General features: G+C 38.9%; 3 protein-coding genes and 2 pseudogenes across 3 annotated transcripts; 2 read left to right on the top strand and 3 right to left on the bottom strand.

Moving 5' to 3' along the window:
* Positions 1-1,940: 1,940 nt before the first annotated feature.
* On the bottom strand, positions 1,941-6,146 carry LOC104427665 (annotated as a pseudogene).
* Positions 6,147-12,130: 5,984 nt separating this feature from the next.
* LOC104425878 (DNA-directed RNA polymerases II, IV and V subunit 12) lies at positions 12,131-13,989 on the bottom strand. Its single transcript, XM_039304332.1, has 3 exons — positions 13,847-13,989; positions 13,598-13,690; positions 12,131-12,424 (listed from the first exon to the last, which is right to left on the bottom strand). Exons 1-3 carry the CDS (start codon positions 13,884-13,886, stop codon positions 12,402-12,404), a joined length of 156 nt encoding a protein of 51 aa, XP_039160266.1. The 5' UTR covers positions 13,887-13,989; the 3' UTR covers positions 12,131-12,401.
* Positions 13,990-15,200: 1,211 nt separating this feature from the next.
* Positions 15,201-17,195, top strand: LOC104425879 (GEM-like protein 4). Its single transcript, XM_010038725.3, has 5 exons — positions 15,201-15,352; positions 15,478-15,681; positions 16,115-16,195; positions 16,302-16,576; positions 16,803-17,195. Exons 2-5 carry the CDS (start codon positions 15,543-15,545, stop codon positions 16,983-16,985), a joined length of 678 nt encoding a protein of 225 aa, XP_010037027.2. The 5' UTR covers positions 15,201-15,352; positions 15,478-15,542; the 3' UTR covers positions 16,986-17,195.
* A 392-nt stretch (positions 17,196-17,587) lies between these two features.
* LOC104430155 (kunitz trypsin inhibitor 5-like) lies at positions 17,588-18,408 on the bottom strand. The gene is made up of 2 exons (XM_039305358.1): positions 18,257-18,408; positions 17,588-17,963 (listed from the first exon to the last, which is right to left on the bottom strand). The coding sequence occupies exons 1-2, from the start codon at positions 18,406-18,408 to the stop codon at positions 17,588-17,590; spliced, it is 528 nt and encodes a 175-aa protein (XP_039161292.1).
* Positions 18,409-24,901: 6,493 nt separating this feature from the next.
* LOC120289952 lies at positions 24,902-25,583 on the top strand (annotated as a pseudogene).
* Positions 25,584-25,788: the final 205 nt, after the last annotated feature.

The following is a 25,788-nucleotide window of genomic DNA, read 5'->3' as shown; positions in this document are numbered from 1 at the left end:
CATAGCCAACAGAGAACAAACAACCATTAGCATAATTTAAAAAGAGCAAGTGATTTTCAGGCAGCTAGATATTTTTTGATAATCCAAGCACGAGTCATAATCTGGTCCACTTCGAAGGGCATGACACGCTACTTGGGCTTGGGGAACCATTCACTCGTCGTTTTTGCCTGAAAGACGGTCATTTCTAAACTTGTCTATGGTGACACAAATATTCATAACTTTTTTTTATCACCAAAAAAAAATCATACATGCCCTCTATTTCAGTTCCATCTAATGTATATCCGTCACACCGTGTCAGTTTTTTTTTTCATGATGCTAAAAAAACTCAAAGGTATTTGCGTCAAGAAGTTTAAAAAATTCAGGCTTGACATAATTTATGATTTTTTTATGGTAGTAATCGTTCATTTTATTCAGAAAATCACATTCATCCCAAGCTACTTGGCCAGCAAAAAACAAACCACGACTGGTACTTTCAAAACGGAAGGTGATTTTCAGGCAGCTGGATGTTTTTGGACAATCCGAACGCGAGTCATAATTTGGTTCTCTCCGAAGTGCACGACACGCTGCTTGGACCTTGGGGAATACTCACTCGTCCTTTATGTGGAAAAAAAGGTCCTCGCGAGAGTCTCCATTGGTGGAGAGACATCGGAGGGTCCATTTCCGATATATAGCAAGAATCGAACGAAGACAATAACAGCGGAGGGTCCATTTTTTTGGAAAGAAAGGTCCTCGCGAGAGTCTCCATTGGTGGAGACATCGGAGGGTCCAGTTCCGATATATAGCAAGAATCAAACGAAGACAAGAACAGCGGACGTATGAACATCGATCGTGAATTTTCAATGCCTTCTTCATTGGAACTGGGAGATTCAGTGTACAGAACGATTCTTAACCATCTCCATCTCGATGCAAACAGAGACTGTCCTGTCGTATCGTTTTCTTGATCGTATAGCCTGCTGATGGGGACGAGAAGTCGAGGGATTTACATTTCTGACCTTGCTGAAATCGGATCTATGTGAAAACAGGGAATTTTTTAACTATCCAAACCACTCTTAAGGCCGGAATCGATGGAATGGAAAGATGGTCCTGGTTTCAAGAGGGGTTTTTGCATCATGACTTGCAAGAGGGTCGAGCGGTCAGGGAAAAGAGAATCCTGATCAAAGGTTACGTGTTACCCCCTGTGAATCCTGATCCTAATAAAAAGAGGCCGTGATTCAAGTGGCATAAGTCCAAGACTCATGTTCAAGGAATCCCGTACCGAGGGGGTAACTCGTTTGGCAACAGAATAAGGCAGAATGAATTAACGAAAAAGACAAGGTCCGATACAACGGGTCACGATGGGTTGCTTAAACGACTCGTATTTCAACTCGCTTGGTCTTCTAAGACTAAAAGCAGATGCGGAGGCTTAATTGAGAAGACACTCAAAATATCAAAACCGAGTTTGTGCTCCTCCTCTCCTATTTTCACCGATCTCTCGCTTGTAGGTAGCTTGCTTTCGCATTTGGAATTGCCGGATCTATTTCCAGTTCCTGCAGCAAGTAAAGGCGTTCGTGCTCTTCCCTCTTCAATCGCCATTGCTCTTCCCCTCTCGCTGCTGTTCTCAACGCTAGTGAACCGCAAAGTTACGGTCGACTATTTTTCTTCATTCAACGATACTAAAAACCTAAGTCATTGTCTCCTTTAACTAGACAAGAATATAGAGAAATCGGAAAATTTTAAAACTACATCATTCTTAATTGCACTTAAGTAATTTTTTTAATTTAGTTTACGACGGTAGCACCCAGAGTCATTTTTTTTCTCATATTCGAAGACTAAAAACTAGAATTTGACCATTGGCAGACACAGACTAATATTTCCTACCGTCTGGGGACAATGTGTATTCAACTATTCCAAGAAAAAAAGAGGGTAGTAGCAGTTCAATCTTCCCTAAAGTTTCATTTTGTCAATGGTAATACGTGAAAATTATAATTGGCTACTGCCAGAAATGTGGATTCTGTAAGGCATGAAGAGAAGCACCAAAGACAGTTGGGTTACATACAAGAGCAATTTCGCAGCTCCTAGCTGCTACGACTGCTTCACTGGGATTTTGGAAGATTGCAGGAAAAACAGGAAGATAGAGCAGATCATGATGTCCATCTAGAGACTGCAACGTGCTTGAGATTTCACGCCATCTTCATGAGTCTAAACTGCAGGACTAAGATCCCAGGAAGGCATCAACTGTCTTGTTTGTGGCTCTTGATAGGAACTTCATGCAAATTGGTGGATTAACCCCTACGACAGCGAGTATTGAGCTAGCCAATGTCCATATGCCATCCCCACAAATCAGACCTGAGGCTACCGCTGGCCCAAATGCGTCGGCCTTGGCTTTGTTGGTTTTCTCCCAGATGAACAGGATTAAGCTACCAACGCACATATCAATGGCAAAGTATGGCCCTATGTAGAAGGGTATTGCCATAGCCATTGGCAGCGGGATGAAACAGGCCCACTTCTTACCAACTAAGTCCCTAAACCCATTTATGATCATGGCCGCCGCAAAAAAACCGTAGCAGAGCGTGAGGCAGTGTTTGGGCAAGGAAGAGAAGCCTTCCACCCCAAGTTCGGCCATCCTGCGATAAACAGTTCCGTAGGGGACAGGATATTCACTTCCTAGGAGTCCAAGATCCCTAAAGGCCTTGTAAAAAAGCCAAAAGATGCAGGGAGAGATAACGCAGCCCATGGCAATACCGATCACCTGACTCACAAACATGGACCGCGGTGAAGCCAAGTCAGATAGCCTGTCTTGAAGTCCTGAATCAGGTCCGAGGCTGTAGATACAATATTCACCATGACTCCACATGCGGCTAAACCAGCAAGAATTCCACCATGTGAGGCACCGACCCATGCCCCAATCACGAAGATGGCAAGCTTCCCATAAGTCGAGGCAAGAGACCAGTCGGTGAGCCCACAACCATAGGCATTGCAGAAACCCAAGGTTGGAGCGAAGAGATAGATGACTAAAATGTAATACCATTTGAGTTGGGGGAATATGTGCGGAAGAGTAGCTGTGGATATGGCTGCTATTGTGACATACCCTGCAACTGCAAACCATGTAGGGATTTGATCTTTTAGGAAAAGCTGTGTCCGTCGTTGGTCATCATAAGACACTTGAGGGTTATCAAGAGAGGAACCATTCGCAAAGGGGAGGACATGAGATGATGGTACAAGTCAAAGAGCGTTCGGCCAAACACCTTGAAGAAGTTGTAGAGCCCATCACCCAATATCGTGGCAATGGCAATGAAAACCTGACAAATTGGTATTGTAAGATTAGAGGATATATAAAAGACAAACAAACTTGCACATTTGCATGTATATATTGACTTGCCTTATAACCTTGAAGTCCGCGCATGCTGGTTGGGCTTGCCTCTGCAGGATACCAATGTCCCTTTCTGGTTTCTATTAGAGGCCACATTAAACCCCAGGATAGAGTTCCTCCTAGTAGCACTGAGATATTTATAATGTATGGGCAAATCATCCCAACTCCAACATATGTTGCGGAGAAATCAAAGTAAAACCTTCACGTTATCCATGTAAGAGAGTCAGCTAATAGCTTTGCTTATTAAAGTGCATGACATCGAAGCAAAGGCCAGCTTACAACACAAAAGTAGTCACAGAGTGTAAAGTGGAAGTTTGTTAAGCTTATGCACCTGTTTTGGAAAGCCTTAAGCCCCAAACTAGGGAACTTTGCAAAACCACAACCATCTTCAGCTTTGTCGAGCCATTGGAAAAAGCCCCACAAGAAGCTGAAGGAGAAGAACTTTCCCAATGCCTTCACTTGTTTCCTTCAGGAGAAAAATTAAAGCCGATGAGAACCAACATATTGACACACAAATGAGAAGGCTTTCCAGCTTGTAGTGTCTTACTTAGTTAGCTTGGCCCCTCCAGGTGTGTGGAAACCATTTATAAGATGAGCAGTTGCCGTGCCGCTAGGATACGTTAACTTGAAGTCAATAATCATAATCTGAAACCAGAGAAGGGCAAGCGTCGGTGAAGTACTCAAACAGTACATGGAAGCCCCCACAGTTTGATTCCTTATGGCCAAAGAGAATCTTTTCAAGTGAAGTGTACTGTGGAGATTAATTGGCAATTACTATAATTTGAACGACATTTTCAAGGGCAAGTGCTACAGAAAAAAACATGCAACATGTAAAGAGTACCTTTCGGAGAGGCACCACAGCAAAGAGGCCTAGGAAACTGACAACAAATAGAAAACCAATCATCCACGGCAGTGATGGGTTTTTGAAAACATGAGTGCTCAGCGGAACCGTTGAATGACTAGCAACTCGTGCACTCATTGCAAAGAGATAACTCCCGAAACCTCCTGCTCATCCAAAAACAATACGCAAGTTTACGTCTCTTATAATTACTTTCTTCAATCAAATTCAGAGAGATTATCATTGGATAGAAAGTCGCCCTTATTCTAATACGTGATAAAGGGAGGTCAATGACTAAAGACAGACCACTTTAGTCTAATAAATGTTCCATATGAAACAGAAGGAGAGCCTTTTTATCTTTTTTTGTTGAGAGAAGCAGAGGTTTATAGTACTTTCCAGTCAAATATTTTTCTTTCTTTTCCAGCTGAAATACATTTCAAGCAACTGAAACAACGGTAAACCATGACAATAAAGTGGGAAAACGAATTGAATTGAACAAGCAGTGGTCTGGCCCAAAAGGAAAGGAAGCAGTGGTGACAATAAATAGGTAAATTCGCTATCGGCAACTGATTTTATTTGGAGATTGTTAGCAAACGAGCATGCACTCAAACTTAGGGGAGGTTCCTTCATTTTTGCATAGTTGCATCCATATTCTGAATGATAACTTCGAAGGACTAAATGAGCATTATCCCTGCATGCCCCTTGAGCTCATTGGCATTGGTTATCACAGAATATGTTCCAAGAAACACATGACCTCAGATATGCACATGAAATTGGTGCGCTGACTATTCAATATGGTTATGACCAAATACCCTACTTTGTGTTGTTTATATAGAAACAACCCTCCTACATGTCATCTGTGCATATGCAGTACAGTTCATTTAGAGTCCATGAGACTAACATTTTTCTAAGCGACGGGTGTTCCTGTGCAAAAGAGGTCATATAGATAAAAGGGGACTATTAAATCAATGGGCAAACTTTTAGGTCTGTCTCATTTAAGTTTCTTGATGTCTTGAGCGCAAATTGTTAATGTACAGTTTGTTATACGTAACTTATTCCGAAATAGAGATTGTACAAAACAGTGAAACAAAATGTAAGCATTATTAGACAAAACCTTTTATAACGATCCAGTGGTTCTGTTGTCATTCCATTCAATCAGTTTTTTTCCTTCTACAGCTTGAGAAGAGATATGAAGATATCATATAAAACAATCCAGCCTTTTCGATTACAAGTGACAGAGAGCATGTCAGCAGACATTAACTGCTAAAACAGAGCACTTCACAGTTCGCGGTATCTCAAACTGCAGCTAAGAGTGAAAGACGAGCCAAGGTTCCGCTGAAAGTGATGCCGGAGGAAGCCACCACGCAGGTCTGGATCACCGTGTTCTCCTGCCGCGTGAAGGGGACCTGGAGCAGCCCGGACTTGTCCAGGACCTTGGTCCACGTCTTGACGAAGAGAAACCCGAGGAGCCCCGCCGAGCCGTTCAGCGATGGGACAATGCCCACCGTGAGGTTCAGCTTCATGGTGATGAAGGCGAACACGATGCTCAGTATGAAGCTCACCGCAAACGCCCTGAACGTCAGCTGCCTCCCCCACGACGGCACTGCCTGGCCCTCGAAATTCCTCTCCACTGACAGGCCGTTGCTCTCGTCCTCCCCACTCTGGCTCCGGCTCCCACCCCTCTTCTTCTCTGCCTCGGAATCCGGATTCATCTGGTTCTCGTCCTCCGACAACGAGCGGTCGCTTCTCTCCGCCATCTCTGATTCGTCTTTGCCGAGGACCATTTTCCGCCTGACTTCTACGACGATGATCAGAGCGTCGGATCAATGCGAAACAAACACGGCGAATTTAAAGAGCTTTTCGACCTGCTACTTGCCAAAACTCGCTTGTCTCTCCATCCAGTTCACTTCGGTAGGTTTACCATTTCTACTTCCGGCGTTCCCACCGCAACAAGGACACCTCGTCGTGGCCTGCTTACCTCAAATGAGACTGAGACGACGGAAACGACGAACTGTCCGAAAAGGACGGATTTTGACGGCGTTTCTTGCTGGTGACATGTGAGTTTCAACCCGCCCGTTCCTTCATACCAAATCGCAACGGTCGGTTTCTCCCATGCGCGGGTAAAATCTCCAGAAATGCTCCATCTTGACTCGAGATTGCATTAGATTAGATTAGATTAGTTCAATGCTCAAAAAGTCGCAGATTTTATTTCAGTTTGACACTCATTTAAAAAGAAAAAAATTCGGTCCCACCGCAAAGACTGATGATCCCTTTGAGCACATTGATCAGATGCGCGACTCAAACCACATAGGAGCGTACTCTTTTTGGTCGATTAAATTCGTTAATTTGGACTGCTCGAGATCGTCAAATTCATGCGGTTCCCATGTTTACAGTAATCTAATGTGAATTTGGGGAATAAATCAGGTGGGTTAAAATATTTGCATTTTGGCCTTGCGTTTTGTTCGTTTCGTGATTGAAGTGACTTGCAGATTAATGGCATGGCTTTAATCAACATTCATTTGAGATTTTGGACTAATCAATTGTCTAGAGTGAGGCTAGATCATTGTCACAACGTAACAGAGATGACTTCATCAACCTGCGGCCAAAAGAAGGAAAACAAAAAAAGAAAGAATATTCACCAAAGTTTTTTCAGTTCTTCTACCGCTATATTCTTTCTGCGAACTTTTCACGAACTTTCATTTAGGGGCAAATATTACCAAAAAACCTCAAATAATACCCAATATAATATAAATATCACAAACTTTTTTTGCATCACTTAAAACCCTAAACTTGAATAGTATGACACAAATTGTGACATTCAGAAATTCCCATGATTCGGTAATAATATTTAAGGTTAATTTCCACAACCAAATCTCTAAGAGTCTAAGATGTTAACGTTAAGTTGATAGATTCCGACATGTACACTAATGGTGTAGGACAACGATACTTAACTCGTCACCATATTTATTTATAGAGTAGGGCCAGTGTGCTCTAAAATTCATATTTAATGATATTCAAGATTCAAATCTATGATTCAAATGTATGGAATTGAAATTTTTCTAATTTTTAATGTCTTTCATTGATGACTTTAGTGGACTCAAAAATTTTACACCTATACTTTGGTTTGAGACATTGAACTCGGTAGCTTTGACATCATGCATAATTTCATCAATTAATGCATTGGTGATTCATGCACATACTTGGTAAAAGAAGAGGACCTCATCTTCATTTCTATTAAAGTATCTTCTTGTGACTATATATTTTGGGCTAAGTGTATCCTAGCTAAGCCTCATAGGAGTCATTTGAAGCTTATTGATTGAAGCACTTACGTTTTAGGTAAAGTTTAAAATTTCTTTTAAATAAATCATTACTCTTGAGAACTCTTTAAATATTTTCTTGCCTTGGTCATATAAGGAAAACCATGGCAAGCTTTGGCTTTCCAAAAGTAGAGATCCCACTTCATTAACTTTCAACCACCCACTCACTTCTTCAAGCTTTCATCTTCAAAAACCCACAAATGAAAACAGAGTTCCCACACTCAAATTAATCAAATACTCGAATTAATCAAAGTTTATGTCTCAACCTTTTGAGTCTAAACGAGGTAAATCATTTAATTTCACTACTTCATACCAATAGATTCTACCGTTTTTAAAATTAAACATTGCTGATTTTCGGTTTTGTTTAGTTTGCTTAAAGGTGATTAAAAGCTCCGAGTCCGAAGTCACTTTCAAGGTAAGTGAAAACTCTAGATATTAAGTTAGTTTAATCTACTTAACACTTAACTTGGTTGGTTGATCTCTGTAGAATAATAGTGTGGAAGTTTTGTGATTATTTGATTTATCTTATTGATTTCATACATGCTTAAATGGTGTTCGATCGATTTTCTAAGGTGTGGTGAGATGTTGTATATAAAAATAATGAATCTAAACTTGGTGTGTTATATTTGTAACTTCATATGTCACGTTATTGGTAATATCCACCTTATATTCGTTGGTTGTTTTCATTTGATTCGTGTTCATACTCACTTCCTGAGTATATTTCTTTCATTTGTTCAAATTAATGTTCAAATTCACTTCCTAAATATATTCATTCGTTTGTTCAGATTCAAGTTCAGACTCACATCTGGAATATGTTCATTCGGTTGTTCAAATTTATGTCGAGACTCACTTCAATTTTGTGAGTCGATGAGTTTGAAATCTCTGTCATCAGATGACAGTGAAAAATTTAATGGCCATCGAAAAGCTAATTTGGTTTCTCGTGAGTTTTGACTTATCCAATCTTTTAGATCAATCGCAACGGTCGATTTCTCCTGCACCGCTGAAATATGTAGAAATGTTCTATTGAGAGATTAGATGAGATTAGTTCAAACCTTAAAAAATCACAGATTTTTCAGTTTGACACTTGTTAAAAAAAAAAAAATCCATCATGCCGAAAAGACTGACAATCCCTCGAAGCATATTGATCGGATGCTTGACCCAAACGACATGGGGGGCATCGAAACTTGTGGTTGCAACTGTGTTGATAGATTGCCTTAGGCTTTCTTCGATCTATCGAATTCGTCGATGCGGACGGCTCAAGATCGTCAAACCCACACACTTTTTTTAGTATCTAATGTGAATCTAGGGAATGAATCGGGTGGTTTAAAAAAAATTGGATTTTGGCCCGTCATTTTGCGTTCGCTTCGTGTTTGATGTAACTTACGGTGCTATCTATGCCTTTGGTAATTACAGGGTAATCGTACGGCTTTAATCGACATTCACTTGAGATTTTAGACTAATAAATTGTCTGAAGTGAGGCGAGAGAGTAGTCACAACGTACCAAAGATGCATTCCATCAACATGCGGCCAAACGAAGAAAAACAACAAATATATATATACACACACCAGAGTTTTTCCAATTCTTCTATAGTTATATTATTTTTGCGAAATTTTTACAATTCTTTCATTTATGGGCAAATACCATAAAAACTCAAAAACAATACCATGAAAAACCTAAATTATTTTCACTATGATATAAATATTCCCAACTTTTTTTATGTCACAAAAATCAGAAAGTTGCCAACTTTAACGCAAATATCCCCAATTTTCTTGTATCACGGAAAAACTGGAGTATTTATATCACAATAATCATAATTTGAGATTTTTTTTTATTTAATTCAAAATATCGTGTTTGTCCCAAGTTACATAGCCAGCATAAAACAAATTACTATTGGTTTTTTTTTTTTTTTTTAATAAAGAGCGGGTTACTTTCAGGCAGCTGTATATTTTTGGACAATTCGAATGACACGACACGCTACTTGGACTTGGGGAACCGTTGACTTGTCCTTTTTTGTAGAAAGAAGATCTTTCCTAAGTTGTTCACAGCGACACAAATACCCACATTTTTTTTTTCGTATCACAAAACAAATCATATATGCCCTCTATATTAGCTCCATACAACGTATATTTGTCATACCGGTATAAATTCGGGTTTTTTTATGACGAAAAACCAAAAAGAAAAAAACTTTGGGATATTTGCATCACAATCAGTAAGTTTTAAAAATTCGAGATGTTAATGTACAATAGGCATAATTTGTGATTTTTTTATAGTAGTAGTCATTCATTTAATTCATATGATCACTTTCATCCCAAGTTACCTAGCTAGCAGGAAACAAGCATCCACTGGTAATTTCATAAAGAGCGGGTGATTTTCAAGAAACTGGATATTTTTGGACTATCCGAACCCGAGTCGCTCCGAAGTGCACGACCCGCTGCTTGGACTTCGGGGAACGCTCGCTCGTCCTTTTTTGTGGAAAGAAAGGTCCTCGCAAGCGTCTCCACTGGGGGGTAAGCAGGAATCGAACGAAGACAAGAACATCGGACGTACGAAAATCGATCGTGAATCTCCAACGCCTTCTTCACTGGAACTGGGAGATACGGCGGAAAAAATGATTCTAAACTTGTCTCCATCTCGATGACAACACAGTGGCCGTCGGATCGCTTTCTTGATCGTATTGGCCTGCTGATGAGGCCGTGATTCAAGTTGCCGAAGTCCAATTTCCACTAGAGCCGAAACCCCTGATTGCGACTCGTGTTCAAGGGAACCCGCCTCGAGGGGGTAACTCGTTTGGCGACAGAATAAGGCATAATGAATTAACGAAAAAGACAAGGCCCAATACAGCGGGTCATGATGGGTCACTTGAATGACTCGTATTTCAACTCGTTTGGTCTTCTAAGAGTAAATGAGATGCTGAGGCTTAATTGAGAAGACACTCAAAAATGACAAACCGGGATTGTACTCTTCTCTTCTCTCCTGTTTTAGCTGATCTCTGGCTTGTAGGTAGCTTGACTCCACATTTGGAATCGCCTAAGCAATTTCCAGTTCCTGTAGCAAGTCGAAGCCTTTGTACCCTTCCCTCTTCAATCGCCGTTGCTCTCAATGCAAGCGTTCGAATCAAATCGTGCTCCTCTCTCATCACCACTGCTCTCATCGCAAGTGAACTGCAAAGCTACAGTCCACTATTTTTCTTCATTCGACAATGCTAAAAACCAAAGTCAATGTCTCCTTAAACTAGAAAAGAAGATAGAGAAATCGGACAATTTTTAGCCATATGGTGGTTCTTTAGCCATCTTGTGATTTTAGGTCTATTTATGCTACATTTGTTTTTCTGAATTTCTAATAAGAATAATATTGGATATAATAAGATATAAAATTTATAGATTTTATTATATCATATTAATTGTTTGATAATTGCAATCGGATATATTTACATCAAATTATGTACATTGTTTGGTATAAATAACATGTTAGTATAAATGAACAAAAATTTTTACAAATGAAAATAGTGAAACTCTCTCGCAACACTTTTGCCTATTTATTTTTATTTGCTTTTTTTTTCCACTCTTTTTCTAATAATTTCTTTGTTATTCTTTCTTCTCTTTCCATCACTCTCTAATAAAATTTTATTAAATAGTACAATATATTAATATACCAAAAATACTAAAATACCTAAAATATGTAATAAATATGTTGAATCTATATTTTAAAATTAAATTAATTTCGAATATATAAATAAAAATAAGATTAAATTAAAATAACTAATTTCTTATCTTTCTATTATGAATTTCTTATATTAGAATTCAAATATTATTTATACATTAAAATATATTTTTCATTTGCTTAATTTTTTTATCAAACAATTTTAATTTTATTGATTTTGTTAATTTAATAAGTTTATCATTCGAGAAAAATAACTTTCTTAATATGAATGTTAAAAATTATATCCATCATTTATGACATTTCTCCCATAATATAATTTTATCCGATTTACATCCTTTATATTTGACTTTTTCTTGTCTTAAATTTTATTATATCCTAAATTTTATTTTGACTGCAAACGACACCTAAATGCATAATAAGATAAATTTTATGGGTATCCTAAATTTTATCTTTGACTGTCAAAACGATTATTTTTATTTTGTTTCCTTTTGAGTAAAAAACGCGTTTGGTAATCGTCCAAATTTTTTTATTTTGGAATAGCTTCTAGGGTTTTGAATAGTTGTTAAGAAGAAATATTGTTAAGAATTGATGAAGCTCGTGTTGAGATGCTTTTTTGTTTGGACGGGTTTTTCTTTTACTCTCAAGCAGAGTCATGTATAAATAGCCTTCAGCCACTAATCTTCCACCAGCACAAGCCCTAACCCAACCCACCCAGAACGACGAAGTTGAGCCCCACTGTTTTTCGTGTTTAAAATTATCAAACATTTTGGAAAGCAGAGGTCTTCACGTAAACATTTGCACAGATCATTTTGAGATTTACTATTCAATTGCTTCTGGAACAAGGCGCTAGTATTCTCTTAATCCCCCTCAGGGGCAACTACAGCAGAAGATTTAGCGCAAACCTATGTGATAGTTCGATGCTGATCCATTGCATCAATTTTGTCATGTGTGCTTCCATCACCAGGTTATACGAAGACGAATTAATTGACAAACAAAAACTGCTCCCAATACAGAAGAAGAATTGGAACGAGCTGGTGTCACAGTACACATTTAACCAAAATTATATCAACATTATCCAAGCTCTTGACAAGTTGGCACTCACACATGCTTACAAGACTGCACAGCAGTTACCTCTCTTCTGTTCATGACTACCTTCCAAAGACATACCACCACGTACCCCAGTCACAATGACAAACAAGTCTGTATGGAAATTGAAGCCCACATCCTCAAGCTCTTTCAACGGGCCTCATACTGAATGACTGCAAGGATCACAAATCAAAAGAGGTCAGCAATTGTCTGTTCCAAGAAAGAAGTAGAAAGAACAGAGAAACTTATGTTCAAGAACATGAAAGGTGAGCTAAAGTTTATTTAAGAGATTAAGTGAGCATACTCAGCCCCGTAACAATAATATCACATGCATGGGGCCCATGGAAGTTGCAGAATATTTAAAGGTAAAAGTGTGTATCCGTCAATAAAACCTCATCAAAAACAAAAAGTATGTCCCTGGGTCCAATTAAGTATAGAGAACTTCAAACTGCACTAGCCTTAATCTGACCATTGTGTACCTTTCTATCTTGAATACAGATGATTATGATTGAGAAACCTTCCAGATAAGCATCCCTTTTAGTGAGGTAAATCTACCATAACAAGATAGAGAAACAAAGCCACTTACTTCATAGATGACTTATTCAAAATAGAGAGCTCAGTACACAAAAGTTAAAGCAAATTGATTTTGTGTACATGCAATATTGAAAACCACTAGGATCCCAACAAAAAGCTGATATTCTAAAGATTTTACAAGCTTTTTAACCTGACTCTTCACGCACAAAATATGATTTTCTGTCTGTGTACTAGTAATAGAGAATTTAGACGAGTCCATTCAACAAAAAGGCCCTCCAATCCTGGTCTCATTTCATCATCTAAAACAACCACTCCTCCACCAAAGAAACAGAAAGAAAAAAAAAAGAACAAGAGAATAGGGCAACAACTCTCCAAAAGATGTTGCTCCAAACTACTTGTCGAGGTTCCTTGTAATAACAACTTTAGACAATTTCATTCACGGAAACTTTGCTATGGGACCTTTCAATACCGGCTAGGTTAATTCCCTTCCCATGATGGCTACAGACTGCCAAACTCTATACATTCAGCCTCAAAAACATCTACAGCAAAACCCTGTGCACCATCACAAGAACCTGACTCCAAATCGCGATAGCACCAATCGAACTTTAGCTAACTCGGTCCGATGGACAACAGAGGAACCCAGTTCACTACATCCCCAACTAGCAGTAGAAGTCAACAACCAAGCCCATCTATTCCGAAAGGCCAATAATTGCACCCTCAGTTCCACGATCGCGATTCACAGAGTCATCCAGACGAACACACCAAGCCCATAGATAACATAAAGCACCAAACACAGGGCAATGGGAGCTTACTTCGGCGGGTGCGCTTCTTGTAGAGGATGCGGTACCCGCACTCCCTGCACTGGATGACGTCCCCGGGCTTCAGCGTGTTCTCCATCCCGCAATCTGCACGCCATCATCAACAACCACCACCACCACCTCAAGACAAATCAAAAACCCCACCAAAAGCACGAAATCGCCCGAACTAGAAACCGTCGGAAATCACCGAAGCATCGAAAGAGAGATTGATTGTTCGAGAAGGAGGAGGAGAAGAAGACTTGCCTCCGCAGATGTAGCTGACCGGTTCAGGCTGCGGGTCCATTGATTCCGGTTAGGGTTTTTGCCGGTGCGAGCGGGGAGCGAGGTCGCGGAGATTTCTTGAGAAATCGCTTTGAAGAAGAAGGTACGGAGGAGGACGCCTCAGAGCGTTTATACCGCTCTGTGTGGCTGATCGTGGGCTCCCGGCCCATTGGATCAATCTTTTCCCGCTTTGTGTTGGGCCGATTTCAAACCCGATATTCGGATCCATCCGAATAGGACCAAGACGGGTCATTACACGGGTCTATCCATCCACCCGATTTTCGTTTGAACCCCCAACGCTCTTTGACACGTGCAATATCATCCATAAATTTTTACTTTGTTTAATATAGTCCATAAATTTTTGATAAATATTCAATTTTAGTTGTTTGAACTATATAAAATGTTCAATCCCTAAACTTAAATTGAACAACAAACATTTTCATACAATTTAAAAAATAAATTGAACATATATAAAAAAATTCAAAGACTATATCGAATCAAGGTTCTTTTGTCTAAATGTAAAATCATTTCTCCAAAACTCTTCCAAACGCACTCTTACTAATTGGTAGTAGAGGTGATTAATGGACCATGTCAAGTCGGGCTGAAGATCAAACCTAACTTTTTGCTCACGTCCACTTTTTACTGAAAAATGAATAGTGTTTCTTAGGCTAATCACACTGGGTCTAGATTGTCTTGAAACCCCTTCTAGTCTCGCCTCCCAACCTATGATCGAGCGTTGATGAATTGATAAATTGATATTTAATTGAGTAATTTTCTGAAAAATAAGCAATTTTCAAGAGATAAAATGTCAGAGAATCGCTAAACATAGTAATGTCTTCTTCCTAATGAAAGTCTCGATGTCTTTGCGAGATTCTTATACAATTCGGACCGCATCGCTAAATGGACAACCGGTGATTAATTTGCGAAAACCGCATGGTGATTTTAGACTTGACTCCTTCCAAGAATGACCGTAGTTTGTCTCGAGTCGTATGAACATAAATTGAAGTTCTCATTTGCAGTACTTGCAACAGAAATTTCTAGTACACATAGGTCCGCATCGCTCGTCAAAGTCAGACTTTGCAAGTCCCCCTTCTTCGGTTCAAAGCTCGTGCTCGTAAACAATGACGTGATCGAGTCCCTAAATTTCTCCATCTCGCCCCTGTTCCTGTTTTTTTCTCTCCATGAACCCCACGGAATTCCATTTTATTCGATTTTTCAAATCGCAACCTCGCAAACTAGTCAACAAGGACTGGCTTTAATCTGCCCGCTAATGTTGACTCGGGAATCTGCCGAGCAATGGCGGGGGCGGGCTCGCTTTTCAAGCACGAGAAGCTGCTGAGAAAGAGAAGGCGAGGCCAGCACGACAGAAGCTTCTAATTCATCACTAAATTATTGAGAATCTTGAAATAAAGATGCAGAGAAGAAGACAAGAACTATGGAAGAATTCCCGAGCCCGCCAATGGTCTCCTGACGAAGTTTGTCCGAAAGGTTCGGGTTACCTGCGCTGTAGTTTTTGTTTTATTTTTATTTTTAGGTTGAATGAGAGTGAGGTGGAATTAACAGGATCCCTGAGCGACCTTTTATATATTACAAGACTTCGCTTTCTCTTGCAGAGGGACAAGAATAACAAGAAAAAGAAAAAGGAAGCTGCTTTCGCGGGGAGAGAGAGCAGGGGGAGATGAAGGAGCAAATCATGGGGAGTCCTTTGAGGATGAGATCGTACGAGAGCACTCCGGAGAGGCCCTTCTCCGTGTCCGAACCGGTCAGCGTGCTCCAGAGCCCCTCTTCTTCAGATGGCTTCAACTCCTTCAAGATCGGTATGCAATTGTTATGATGTAATGGTGGCTTTAGCTGGTATTAGAATCCGCGGAATTGCTTCTGCTGTGCCTTGGAAAGTATGTTATTACATAGTGAATAGTCTGCTAATTTAAGGTCGACTGCCCTTTTATCCCAACTACAAGGCATTTCCATAAGACATGGGTCATGGCTTGCTTCCCTTTTGCTTATAATTCTGCTGAATATAGAGATGTCCTATTGCTGTCCGGTTGTCTATTTAGCCCCAGATCATCCCATGCCAATGAAATTGCTCTTTTGACCTGAACGATAAGTTCTTGGCAACCCTTAGCTGCTAAGATCTCGTGGTGTTTCGGTGCTCTAATGTGAACTCCTATCAAATTATGATGCTGGAAAGGAGAAAACTAGCCTTTGAATTCAATAACCCACATAACTAGTAAAATTTGATATGTGCAGATGAAGAGGAGATCTACCCGGGGCACCAGAGAAAGTTAGGCAGGAAGAGCAGCAGCTTCACCTTCCGGGTCCGCGACCACGGTATCATACCACAAACATATTGAGTTCACAGTACAACGAGACTCGTGCACTTTCCTTTAAGAATGAAACAACATCGTCCTTCATAGTGAAAGCTATAATGTTGCAGTGAAACTGGGGCCAAAGTTGTCGGAGACTGTGAAGGGCAAGCTGAGATTGGGGGCGAAAATTGTGCAAGGAGGAGGGAGGGAGAGCATATTCAAGCGGGTGTTCGGGATGGAGGAAGGAGAGGAGTTCCTCAAGGCCTCGCAGTGCTACTTGTCAACCTCTGCTGGTCCAATCGCTGGCCTCCTCTTCATCTCCACCCAGAAGATTGCCTTCTGCAGTGAGAGATCCATAACCTTTCCTTCCCCTAATGGGAAGCTCGTTCGATCACCTTACAAGGTACTCCAGAAACACAAATCAAGCCGATAGTTTCTCCTTTTCGGGGGTTGAAAAAATTGTCATGGAAAAGTGGGTTGCACTTATATATAGCAACACCTTTCAGTCTGCAATCTGTGTGGAAGTTCTGTCGAAAGTGAAAAAAACAAAGCTCCAATACCTGCTCTAAAGAACATAAAGTACGAAATGAATCAATGAATGACACGTGCGATTGTTGTGATCTTTGCAGGTTCTGATACCGACAGAGAAGATAAAGCGAGCGAACCGGAGCGAGAACGTGAACAATCCAGCGCAGAAGTACATAGAAATACTCACAGAAGACGACTACGAGTTCTGGTTCATGGGGTTCTTGAGGTACGAGAAGGCCTTCAAGAATCTCGAGAAGGCCATGACAGTGGCTAATCGGATGTAGACGAAGGCAAAAAGAGATGATCTGGTTCGACTTTAGGGAAATTAGGGGACTCCTCTGTGCCAGTGTCGCGTGTTTGGGATGCAGGGCGTGGGAAGAATGCCCCGCAGTAGAAAATCCAATTGTGTTACCAGCACCAAGCACTTTTTGATGGGTGGATTTATGTGACTACTTTCTAGTGCCCAAAATATATTCAAATCAAACGCTATGCAATTAATGTTGTTTCTTAAATTATTGAAAAACAAGCATGTTAGGATTTATGGTGAGAAGGAGAGAACCTACTTTACCTCGAGAGATTTATTCATACTAAAAGCACATGAAAGCCTAAAATATGCAAGAAATAATGAGTGCAAATTAATTGACATGTTCTTTCACTAGCAGTCGAGCAATTGAAAGGACTATAAGGTATGTATTCGATGAATTTACGTGTCATTCATTCGAACATAATTTCTAATTTCTTCTTTTAGGATGGAATTTTCGGCTCATGGCATTCTTATTAGAAATTTATTTGAAATGCCATTACAGAGATCAGATTTACATAAAATAAGTTCCAGCACGGATTTATTTAGCATATAAGAATTCCTTCCCTTTGCGTGTCGCCTAGATCATGCCTCGCATAATCTGCATGCACTTGGGGCTGCGCCCGCGCCTCGTGCCTTCTTGAACATGACCCGGAACGGCTCGTCGCTCAAGGCCAAACGCCGCGTCGCACCATCCACATAAACCCCGACGTCCCGACATATCACCTTGCAAGTGTCGCACACCGTGGGACAGAACACGAGCTTGTAATCCTCGTCCACCTTCTCGATCTTGAACCAATTGCTTATGGTCTCGCGTCCCGGGTTCCCCAGGACCCCGCCGCTCTCGACGAAGTACTGCTTCACCTCCTCGTTGTAGGCACCGAGCCTCCACACCGTGGAATGCATGCAGATCTTCGCCGCGTCGAGCCAGACGTTGAGATCAGTTGAAAGGCGGATGGGTCATGGCTTGCTTCTCTTTTGCTTAAAATTCTGCTGAATATTGAGGATGCCCTGCTGATATATGCTGTCCGGTTGTCTATTTAGCTACAAATCGTGACATGCCAATGAAATCGCTCTTTTGACCTGAACGATAAGTTCTTGGCAACCCTCGATTGCTAAGATCACATGGTGAATCGGTGGTTTAATGCGAACTCCCATCAAATTAATATGCTGGAAAGGAGAAAACTTATCTTCGAATTCAATAACCCACATAACTAGTGAAATTTGGCACGTGCAGATGAAGAGGAGACCTACCCGGCAGGGCGCCAGAGAAAGTTTGGCAGGAAGAACAGCAGCTTCGGCTTCCGGGTCCGCGACCACGGTGTCATTCCACAAGCATATTGAGATTCATAGTACGACATGACTCGTGCACTTTCCTCTAAGAATGAAACAACATCTTCCTTCATAGTTGATGGGTTTTTTTATAAAATATGTTGAGCCAAATCTGGTCCATCCGCCCATGTCGAGTCAACCCCGACCAGTAAGAGAACGGCCCATAAAAGAGAGGGCGGTTATTTTTATGTAAAATAAACTGTTGTAGAAAAAAGAATGTTGAAAGTAAAAACGGAACATACATTCTTTAAATTTTCGCTACTGATGAATTCTCTCTCAAGAAGAAACTCAAAGGTTGCAATTGATTCCTCTCGAGACTGCAATAGTATTTAATCCGTAGAAAATATAATACGTCCGTCTTGATGATGTGCCTTATGATTGGTGTTATAAGTATCTATGGGCCCTTTTTCCCACATTTATGTTTTAATATTCAATAGTTTGAGTATCCATTTTTTAAGGAATCCATTTCTATCATCAGTATCATAGTGTAATGTTATTGTTTCCTGATCATTGTTGTTGTTTATACTTGGTTTTATGGCAGAAATTTGAGAAATGATGCCGATGAATGTTCGAGGATGGAAATCTTGACACCCAACCTACTATTCAACCCCTTTCTTGAAATTTCATACATCAAAATTTGTTTTTGAAGGTGTGGGGTTGAAAATCTTGTTCAGACGAGAAAATTGATGGGTGGCATGCCATTGGGGGAAGATGGACGTGACCCCACATGCAGCCCAAAGCGGCAACTCGCTGGGCATGGGCATCATACATCCGCAGTGGGCGTGAAACCGCACATGGGCGATACGCGTGACTAACGTCACAATGACATCATCCAGCGATTGGGTCAATCGGTCCGACTCGACCCGATTAACCCAACCTGGTGATTCACTAACCAACCCATTGACCGTTGACAAAAAAAAAATGTGTTTTTCAATTGTATTCAATATGAATTATGTGCAATCCCTTTTGGTTCAAAATAATGGCTCGCCATCACATGTGACACCTATTCACACATTGTCAAATGGACAAAAGGCGAGACTTGCAAGAATGATAGCTAAATTGACTGATTATCGATGGGAAAGTGGTGACATAATGGAACATGTGGTCAAGGTCAATAAGATAATACAAAACATCATTTGGAATGGTTATCTCATGCCTTTGAGATGGTTTAGGCTCTAATTAATGCTCATCCATATGAATAATAAGTAGTGTTAAATCATCTATAAGAGGTCAACGTGATTCTAGATTATAAGAAACTTGTGGTGCCTTTTTTGAAGGAATGCTATAGGATTGAGGCCATGGAGACTTCAACCTAAGAATGACAACAACCCGGCACGGAATGAATGTTCCAGGGAGAAACCCTAAGGGATTCTTGTCTGTCTTTCCTTAGTTGCCAAAGATGCAACTTAAGTTTATCCCTAATCATAATTTAACTTGGTGCAGTTGAATTTATATTTATTTAAAAAAATTTTATAGATATCTTATGTAGATAGTTTCTTCCATGTTGATGTTGTATCTTCTAATGTATTGGTTACATTATGTAAAAATGTGTTTTTAAGTTAATAGATGTTCAATGTTAATTACTTTTGTTATTATTAATTCTTGAGGGTAGTACAAAAAAGTTTTAGTAGTTTCAAATAACTTATTTTGCATAGAAGATTAAATTAATGAAAATTTCAATTTAGGATTTTGGATGATAATTAGAAATATTCATGAACTTTTGATTTTGAAATCTTATTTGAAACTATTCATTAATATTATTAGTTTATGCAAAATAGATGAATAAATGATAAACATTTATAATTCATACATATGTGTCTGATAATTGAGATCCAATGGCTCCGGCAATTAAGAGCATGGTCATTGAATTGAACAAAGAAGAAAAGCTGAACGGCGATAATTATAAAATATGGCATATGAAAATCCAATATGTACTGGAAAAACAAGAGGTTTTAGAAACTCTTAGCTTGATTATGGAAGAGTTTGAAGATGGAAACATTACACAACACAAGAGATAATGATGTATTTGCTACATGGAAAAGAAAAAACTCTCTTACATCATAGAGAATGATTTTGTGCGAGAATTTTGTCATTTTGAGAATGTCAAAGAGATGTAGGAAGCACTAGCAGTGATATTTAGTCATACATTGGTGACCAAGCTGAGACAACTCATTATAAAGTTTGATTCGTTCAAAAAGCCTCATGGTCAAATCATGAACAATACTTGAGAAAGATATCAAACATGATAATGAGCTAAAGGATGCTGGCCACATTTTGACTAATGAGCAACAAGTACAAGCAGTAATTTGTTCCTTACTTCAAAGTGGGGAGCATTTGAAGGTGCACTTGACCCATAATGAGAATATTAAATTTTTTGAAGATGCGGTGTATCACCTTGAGCTAGAAGAGGACTGTTTCCCAGCAATTAAGTCAGAAACTAATATTTATTATGCTAGTTCTTACCCACAAAGGGCTTCGAGTTCTAAGTGCAAGCATTTTGATTCATTCTAAAAGTGGAAAGGCAAGGAAGCAAGCTTTTCATGCAAGAAACTAAAAGTTTATCAACGTAAAAGAGGAAAGTGTTGTCATGTAAAAGAATATCAAGGGTGAAGTATTACAACTATTGCAATAATGGTCATTATGCTCATGATTGTGGCAAGTCAAAGAATGTAAACACACCTTATATTCTTGAGAGCTTTGCTTTTGTATTAAGTTTTATATTTTTAACTGAATCTAATCATTTGCAACATATAGATTCCATAGCAACAGACTGTGTAGCGAAAGATAGATAAGCATTCATAGAATTTCGATGAGTATCTGTTGAAACAAAATGGATCTATGTATGGAGCAACTCAAAAGCTAAAGCTAAAGGGATTGATGGACATTTTATTCCTACATGATGTAATTATGGATTTTAGCTTGGTTTTAATTTGAATTTCCATAATAGTGGACTTATTTTATTCCTATGATTGTGGTTATATTCATGATGTACTATAATGTCAATGTTTGTTATTCCAATTCAAGGATAATGATATACATGTATGGCATGCTAGAACTTAGTGTCCATTTTAGTATTAAAAAGTTGATTTGCACATATGCAAGCATTGCCTAGCAAGGCAAACGATGAGGAAATTATTTGAAAAATGAATAAGAGTTTAATTTCCTTTATATTTAATACATTCCGACATCTACGGTCCAATGAATGTAAGACGAGGCATGAGGTTATTTATTTCATCACATTTGTAAATACTTGTACTTGATTTAGACATATTTATTTGATTTCTCATAAATCTGAAACATTAAATTGCTTAAAAAAGTTTATGAGTTTGGTAGAAAATCAATTAGATAAGAAAATAAAAAATTAAGATTCAATGGAGGTTGAGAATATTTATCTGATGAGTTCAGAAATTTATGTGATGAACCATAGACATCTAGTGTTATTTGGAATAATGATATGCATATAACCTAACATATGTTTTGCAGTTAAAATGATCAAATTCAAATCAGACACGTTGGATATCCGTCAAAAGAATACTAAAGTATCTAAAGAAAACTGATGATTATTAACTCAATGAAAGGATCTACAGCTAGAAGGCTACTTAGATGTTGATTGTGGAGGTAATTTAGATGAAAATAAATCTACCTTTGGATTTTTTTTTCTTAGTGATAATGACGTCATATCTTAGAGCTATAAGAAACAAATATGTATGGTCTTATCCACAATAAAAGTCCAATTCATGGCATTATCAACAGCCATACAAGAGAATATTTGACTTAAGAGATTTTTGGATCATTTAGATATTATTAAGAATTGTACAAACTCATTGTTGGTTAAATGTGATAATTAAACAACAATAGCATACACTAAAAATCCAAAATATCATGACAAGACCAAATATATAGATATCAACTATAACTTTGTCAATGATATGGTTGCACGAAAAAAAATGTAAACTTATAATACATATCTACGCATAGAATGATAGCAAATCTTATGACGTAACCAATATCTAGATATTTTCTATAGTCATGTAAAATCTCTAAGACTGCATAGAAGCTAATATACTAAATATGGTAATTTTCTTAAGTGTTCACATTTAATGAAGTTATCTTTCATTATTAGTGCCTATAAGTTCTTGTTTGATATTTATGGAGGTGCGGACCCCTAGAGTGCCATAACTTGGCAGAAATGGATACTTAAGTGCAATAACTTTCGAAATGTACACTTAAGTGCCAAAATCGAAATAAAATAAATCACTTGAGTGCCAATCCAGCCAAATTGTATACGTTACATTTTTCCGGTGAAGCGAGTGCAAAACGATGTCGTTTTGCACACTGATGTGGCCAAATAATGCAAAAATGGTGTTGTTTTGGGCTGACGTGATAAAAAAATAAATTAAATTAAATTAAATTTTAAATTAAATTTAGTTAAAATATTTAAAATAATAATTTTGATATTTAAAAAAAGGGAGGGGGTGGGGAAGGCGGTTGAGGGCTTAGCCCTCGCAACCTTGGCCGCCTCCCCACCATCGCTAGGAAGGGCCCTCACCTAGATCGGAGGGGAGGGTTGCAGCTCGGGTCCGACGGGCCTGGCCCTCGTTGGCGACCAAGGGCCACCGCCCACCGGGGACTCCCAAGCCCGCCCCAGGATCAAAAATGGGAGGGGCGGAGGAGGAAAAAAAAGCCGAGGGGGAGGAGCCCTCGAGGGAGGTAATCCTGGCCAAGGGCCGCCGCCCTCGAGGCGACCCCCCCCACCTTTTTGAAAGGGGGAAGGAGGAAGAGGGAGGTAACGGCGGCGAGAGGGCTCGGCCCTCAACCACGCCGGCTACCTTCCTCCTCCATTTTTTTTTAAATAATAATAATAATAATAAAAATATAAATTATTTTATTATTTTATTTTAAATTTAATTAATTAATTTGTATATTATATTAAAATTCAAATTATGCCAAAACAACGTCGTTTTAGATGAATTAGATCTGACTCAGCTCTCGAGCGAGCCACCTCAACAAGAAATATTAATATTTAATTGTCACGTATGATTTCCGGCCGGCTTCGCCGAAGATGGCACTCATGTGTCCCAATTTTCTTCAAATGTGGCATTTAAGTGTACCTTTCGAAAGTTATACACTTAAGTGTTCCTTTCTGCCAAGTTATGGCACTTATAGTGTTTTTATCCTGATATTTATGTATCTTAACGCTCAGTGCATTATAGAATTGAGAAAATATATCGAACAGATAAAATATTAGCCTACTCACATGGGTAAATATGATAAATAGATATAAGACAATTTTTAAGCTTATTATATATGTGATAATTGAGAGCTCAAGTTTAAATATATATATATATATATATATATATATATATATATCACCTTAACTGAATGTTAAAATGAGAACATAATATTTACTATGTCCGAAAATAAAAAATAAAAAAAAATCCACATATTTTATTTTATTTGTTTTTGATAGCATATGCGAATTATGATGGATTATTTGAATGAGTAGATATATGAACTCAAATTAGACATTGGGTATGTCTGAATATATATCTCTACGGTATTCAAAGTGGAGACATACGTTCCATAGAAAATGAGTTAATACTATAATATGCATTTCGTATTACGTATACATGACATGATCAATAAGAGTGACAAAAATTTTGACCTCAACTTTATGCCGTATGAGATTCTTGAGAAAAAGAGTTCCTCAACTAAATACTCTCATAACTCTTACTTATTCTCAAGATTTCTACTCAATGTTTGTTACCCTAGAATGTTGTCAATTATCATGAATTAATTCAATCTAATGGGACATTTCTAGAAAAGCAAATTGAACTGAAATTGAGAATTTTAAGGAAACAGAAAGATTGAGTTTGAAATATCACATTTAGTCTTGTATGCACTAGTTAATCAATTATAATTAGTTTGAGATAATCATAATTGTGCATACAATATATCATAATTAAAAAGAGATCGAGAGAAATAGAAATGTGATAGATTGATCTAAAATATTGCATACTATATCTACTCAAAAACGTTATGTCAATTTTGAACTAGTATTTATTCTTGATAGATGTATGGCAACGAGCTCTCGAAATATACTGGTCGCATGAATTATTTGTTGATATGAACATTTTAGAGTGGAGAAGAAAGAGTTTTGTTCAGCCCACCATGTACGAGTGGGAGATAATAGTTTTTTTATAAAATATGTTGTACGAAACCCAACCCATCCACTCATGTTAAGCCAAATTCAGCTCATAAGAGAGAGGGCAGTTATTTTTATGTAAAATAAACCGTTGTATAAAAAAGAACATTGAAAGTGAAAATAGAACGTACATTCTTCAAATTTTTGCTACCAAGAAAGGAACTCAAAGGCTTCAATTGACCCATCTTGACGCTGCAACAGTATTTAATCCGTGGAAAATAAGGTACGCCCATCTTGGTAATGTGTCTTACAATTGGTGTTACAAGTATCGTCAGGCCCATTTCCGCATTTATGTTTTAGTATTCAATAGTTCAAGTATTTGTTTTTTTAAGGAATCCGTTTCCGTCAATAGTGAAAGCTAAAATGTTGCGGTGAAACTGGGGCCGAAGTTGTCGGGGGCGGTGAAGGGCAAGCTGAGATTGGGGGCGAAAATTGTGCAAGGAGGAGGGAGAGAGGATATTCAAGCAGGTGTTCGGGATGGAGGAAGGAGAGGAGTTCCTCAAGGCCTCGCAGTGCTACTTGTCAACCTCTGCGGGTCCAATCGCTGGCCTCCTCTTCATCTCTACCAAGAAGGTTTGAGAGATCCATAACCTTCCCTTCCCCTGATGGCAAGCTAGTTCGATCACCTTACAAGGTACTCCGGAAACGCAAATCAAGCAGATAGTTTCTCCTTTTCGGGGGTTGAAAAAATTGTCATGGAAAAGTGGGTTGCACTTATGTATAGGAATACCTTTTAGTTTGCAATCTGTGTGGAAATTCTATTGAAAGTGAAAAAGAATTAAGCTCCAACACCTACTCTAAAGAACATAAAGTACGAAATGAATTGATGAATGACATGTGCGATTGTTGTAATCTTCGCAGGTTCTGATACCGATGGAGAAGATAAAGTGAGCGAACCAGAGCAAGAACGTGAACAGTCCAGCGCAGAAGTACGTAGAAATGCTCACGGAAGACGACCACGAGTTCTGGTTCATGGGGTTCTCGAGGTACGAGAAGGCCTTCAAGAATCTTGAGAAGGCGATGACACTAGCTAATCGGATGTAAACGAAGGCAAAAGAGATGATCTTGTTCAACTCTAGTGAAATTCGGGGACTTCTCCGTGCTATGTCGTGTATTCCGGATGCAGGGCATGGGAAGAATGCCTCGCAGCAGAATAATCCAATTTTGTGTTATCGGCAGCAAGCACTTTTCGATGGGTAAACATATGCGACTATCCTCTAGTATCTAAAATATTATCAAATCGAACGCG

Source organism: Eucalyptus grandis, chromosome 11 (genome assembly GCF_016545825.1).
Source record: "Eucalyptus grandis isolate ANBG69807.140 chromosome 11, ASM1654582v1, whole genome shotgun sequence".
Lineage (NCBI taxonomy): Eukaryota > Viridiplantae > Streptophyta > Magnoliopsida > Myrtales > Myrtaceae > Eucalyptus > Eucalyptus grandis.
This window is presented reverse-complemented; position numbering and strand designations above follow the sequence as displayed.

Coding starts and splice junctions, on each gene's coding strand:
- LOC104425878 (XM_039304332.1), bottom strand. CDS start 13,886: ATGGACCCGCAGCCTGAACCGGTCAGCTACATCTGCGGAG. Junction 13,691..13,846: donor GGTCAGCTACATCTGCGGAG/GCAAGTCTTCTT, acceptor GATGGCGTGCAG/ATTGCGGGATGGAGAACACG. Junction 12,425..13,597: donor CAAGAAGCGCACCCGCCGAA/GTAAGCTCCCAT, acceptor TGATCCTTGCAG/TCATTCAGTATGAGGCCCGT.
- LOC104425879 (XM_010038725.3), top strand. CDS start 15,543: ATGAAGGAGCAAATCATGGGGAGTCCTTTGAGGATGAGATCGTACGAG. Junction 15,682..16,114: donor CTTCAACTCCTTCAAGATCG/GTATGCAATTGT, acceptor TGATATGTGCAG/ATGAAGAGGAGATCTACCCG. Junction 16,196..16,301: donor CTTCCGGGTCCGCGACCACG/GTATCATACCAC, acceptor ATAATGTTGCAG/TGAAACTGGGGCCAAAGTTG.
- LOC104430155 (XM_039305358.1), bottom strand. CDS start 18,408: ATGAAGGAAGATGTTGTTTCATTCTTAGAGGAAAGTGCACGAGTCATG. Junction 17,964..18,256: donor TTTCTCTGGCGCCCTGCCGG/GTAGGTCTCCTC, acceptor AAGCAAGCCATG/ACCCATCCGCCTTTCAACTG.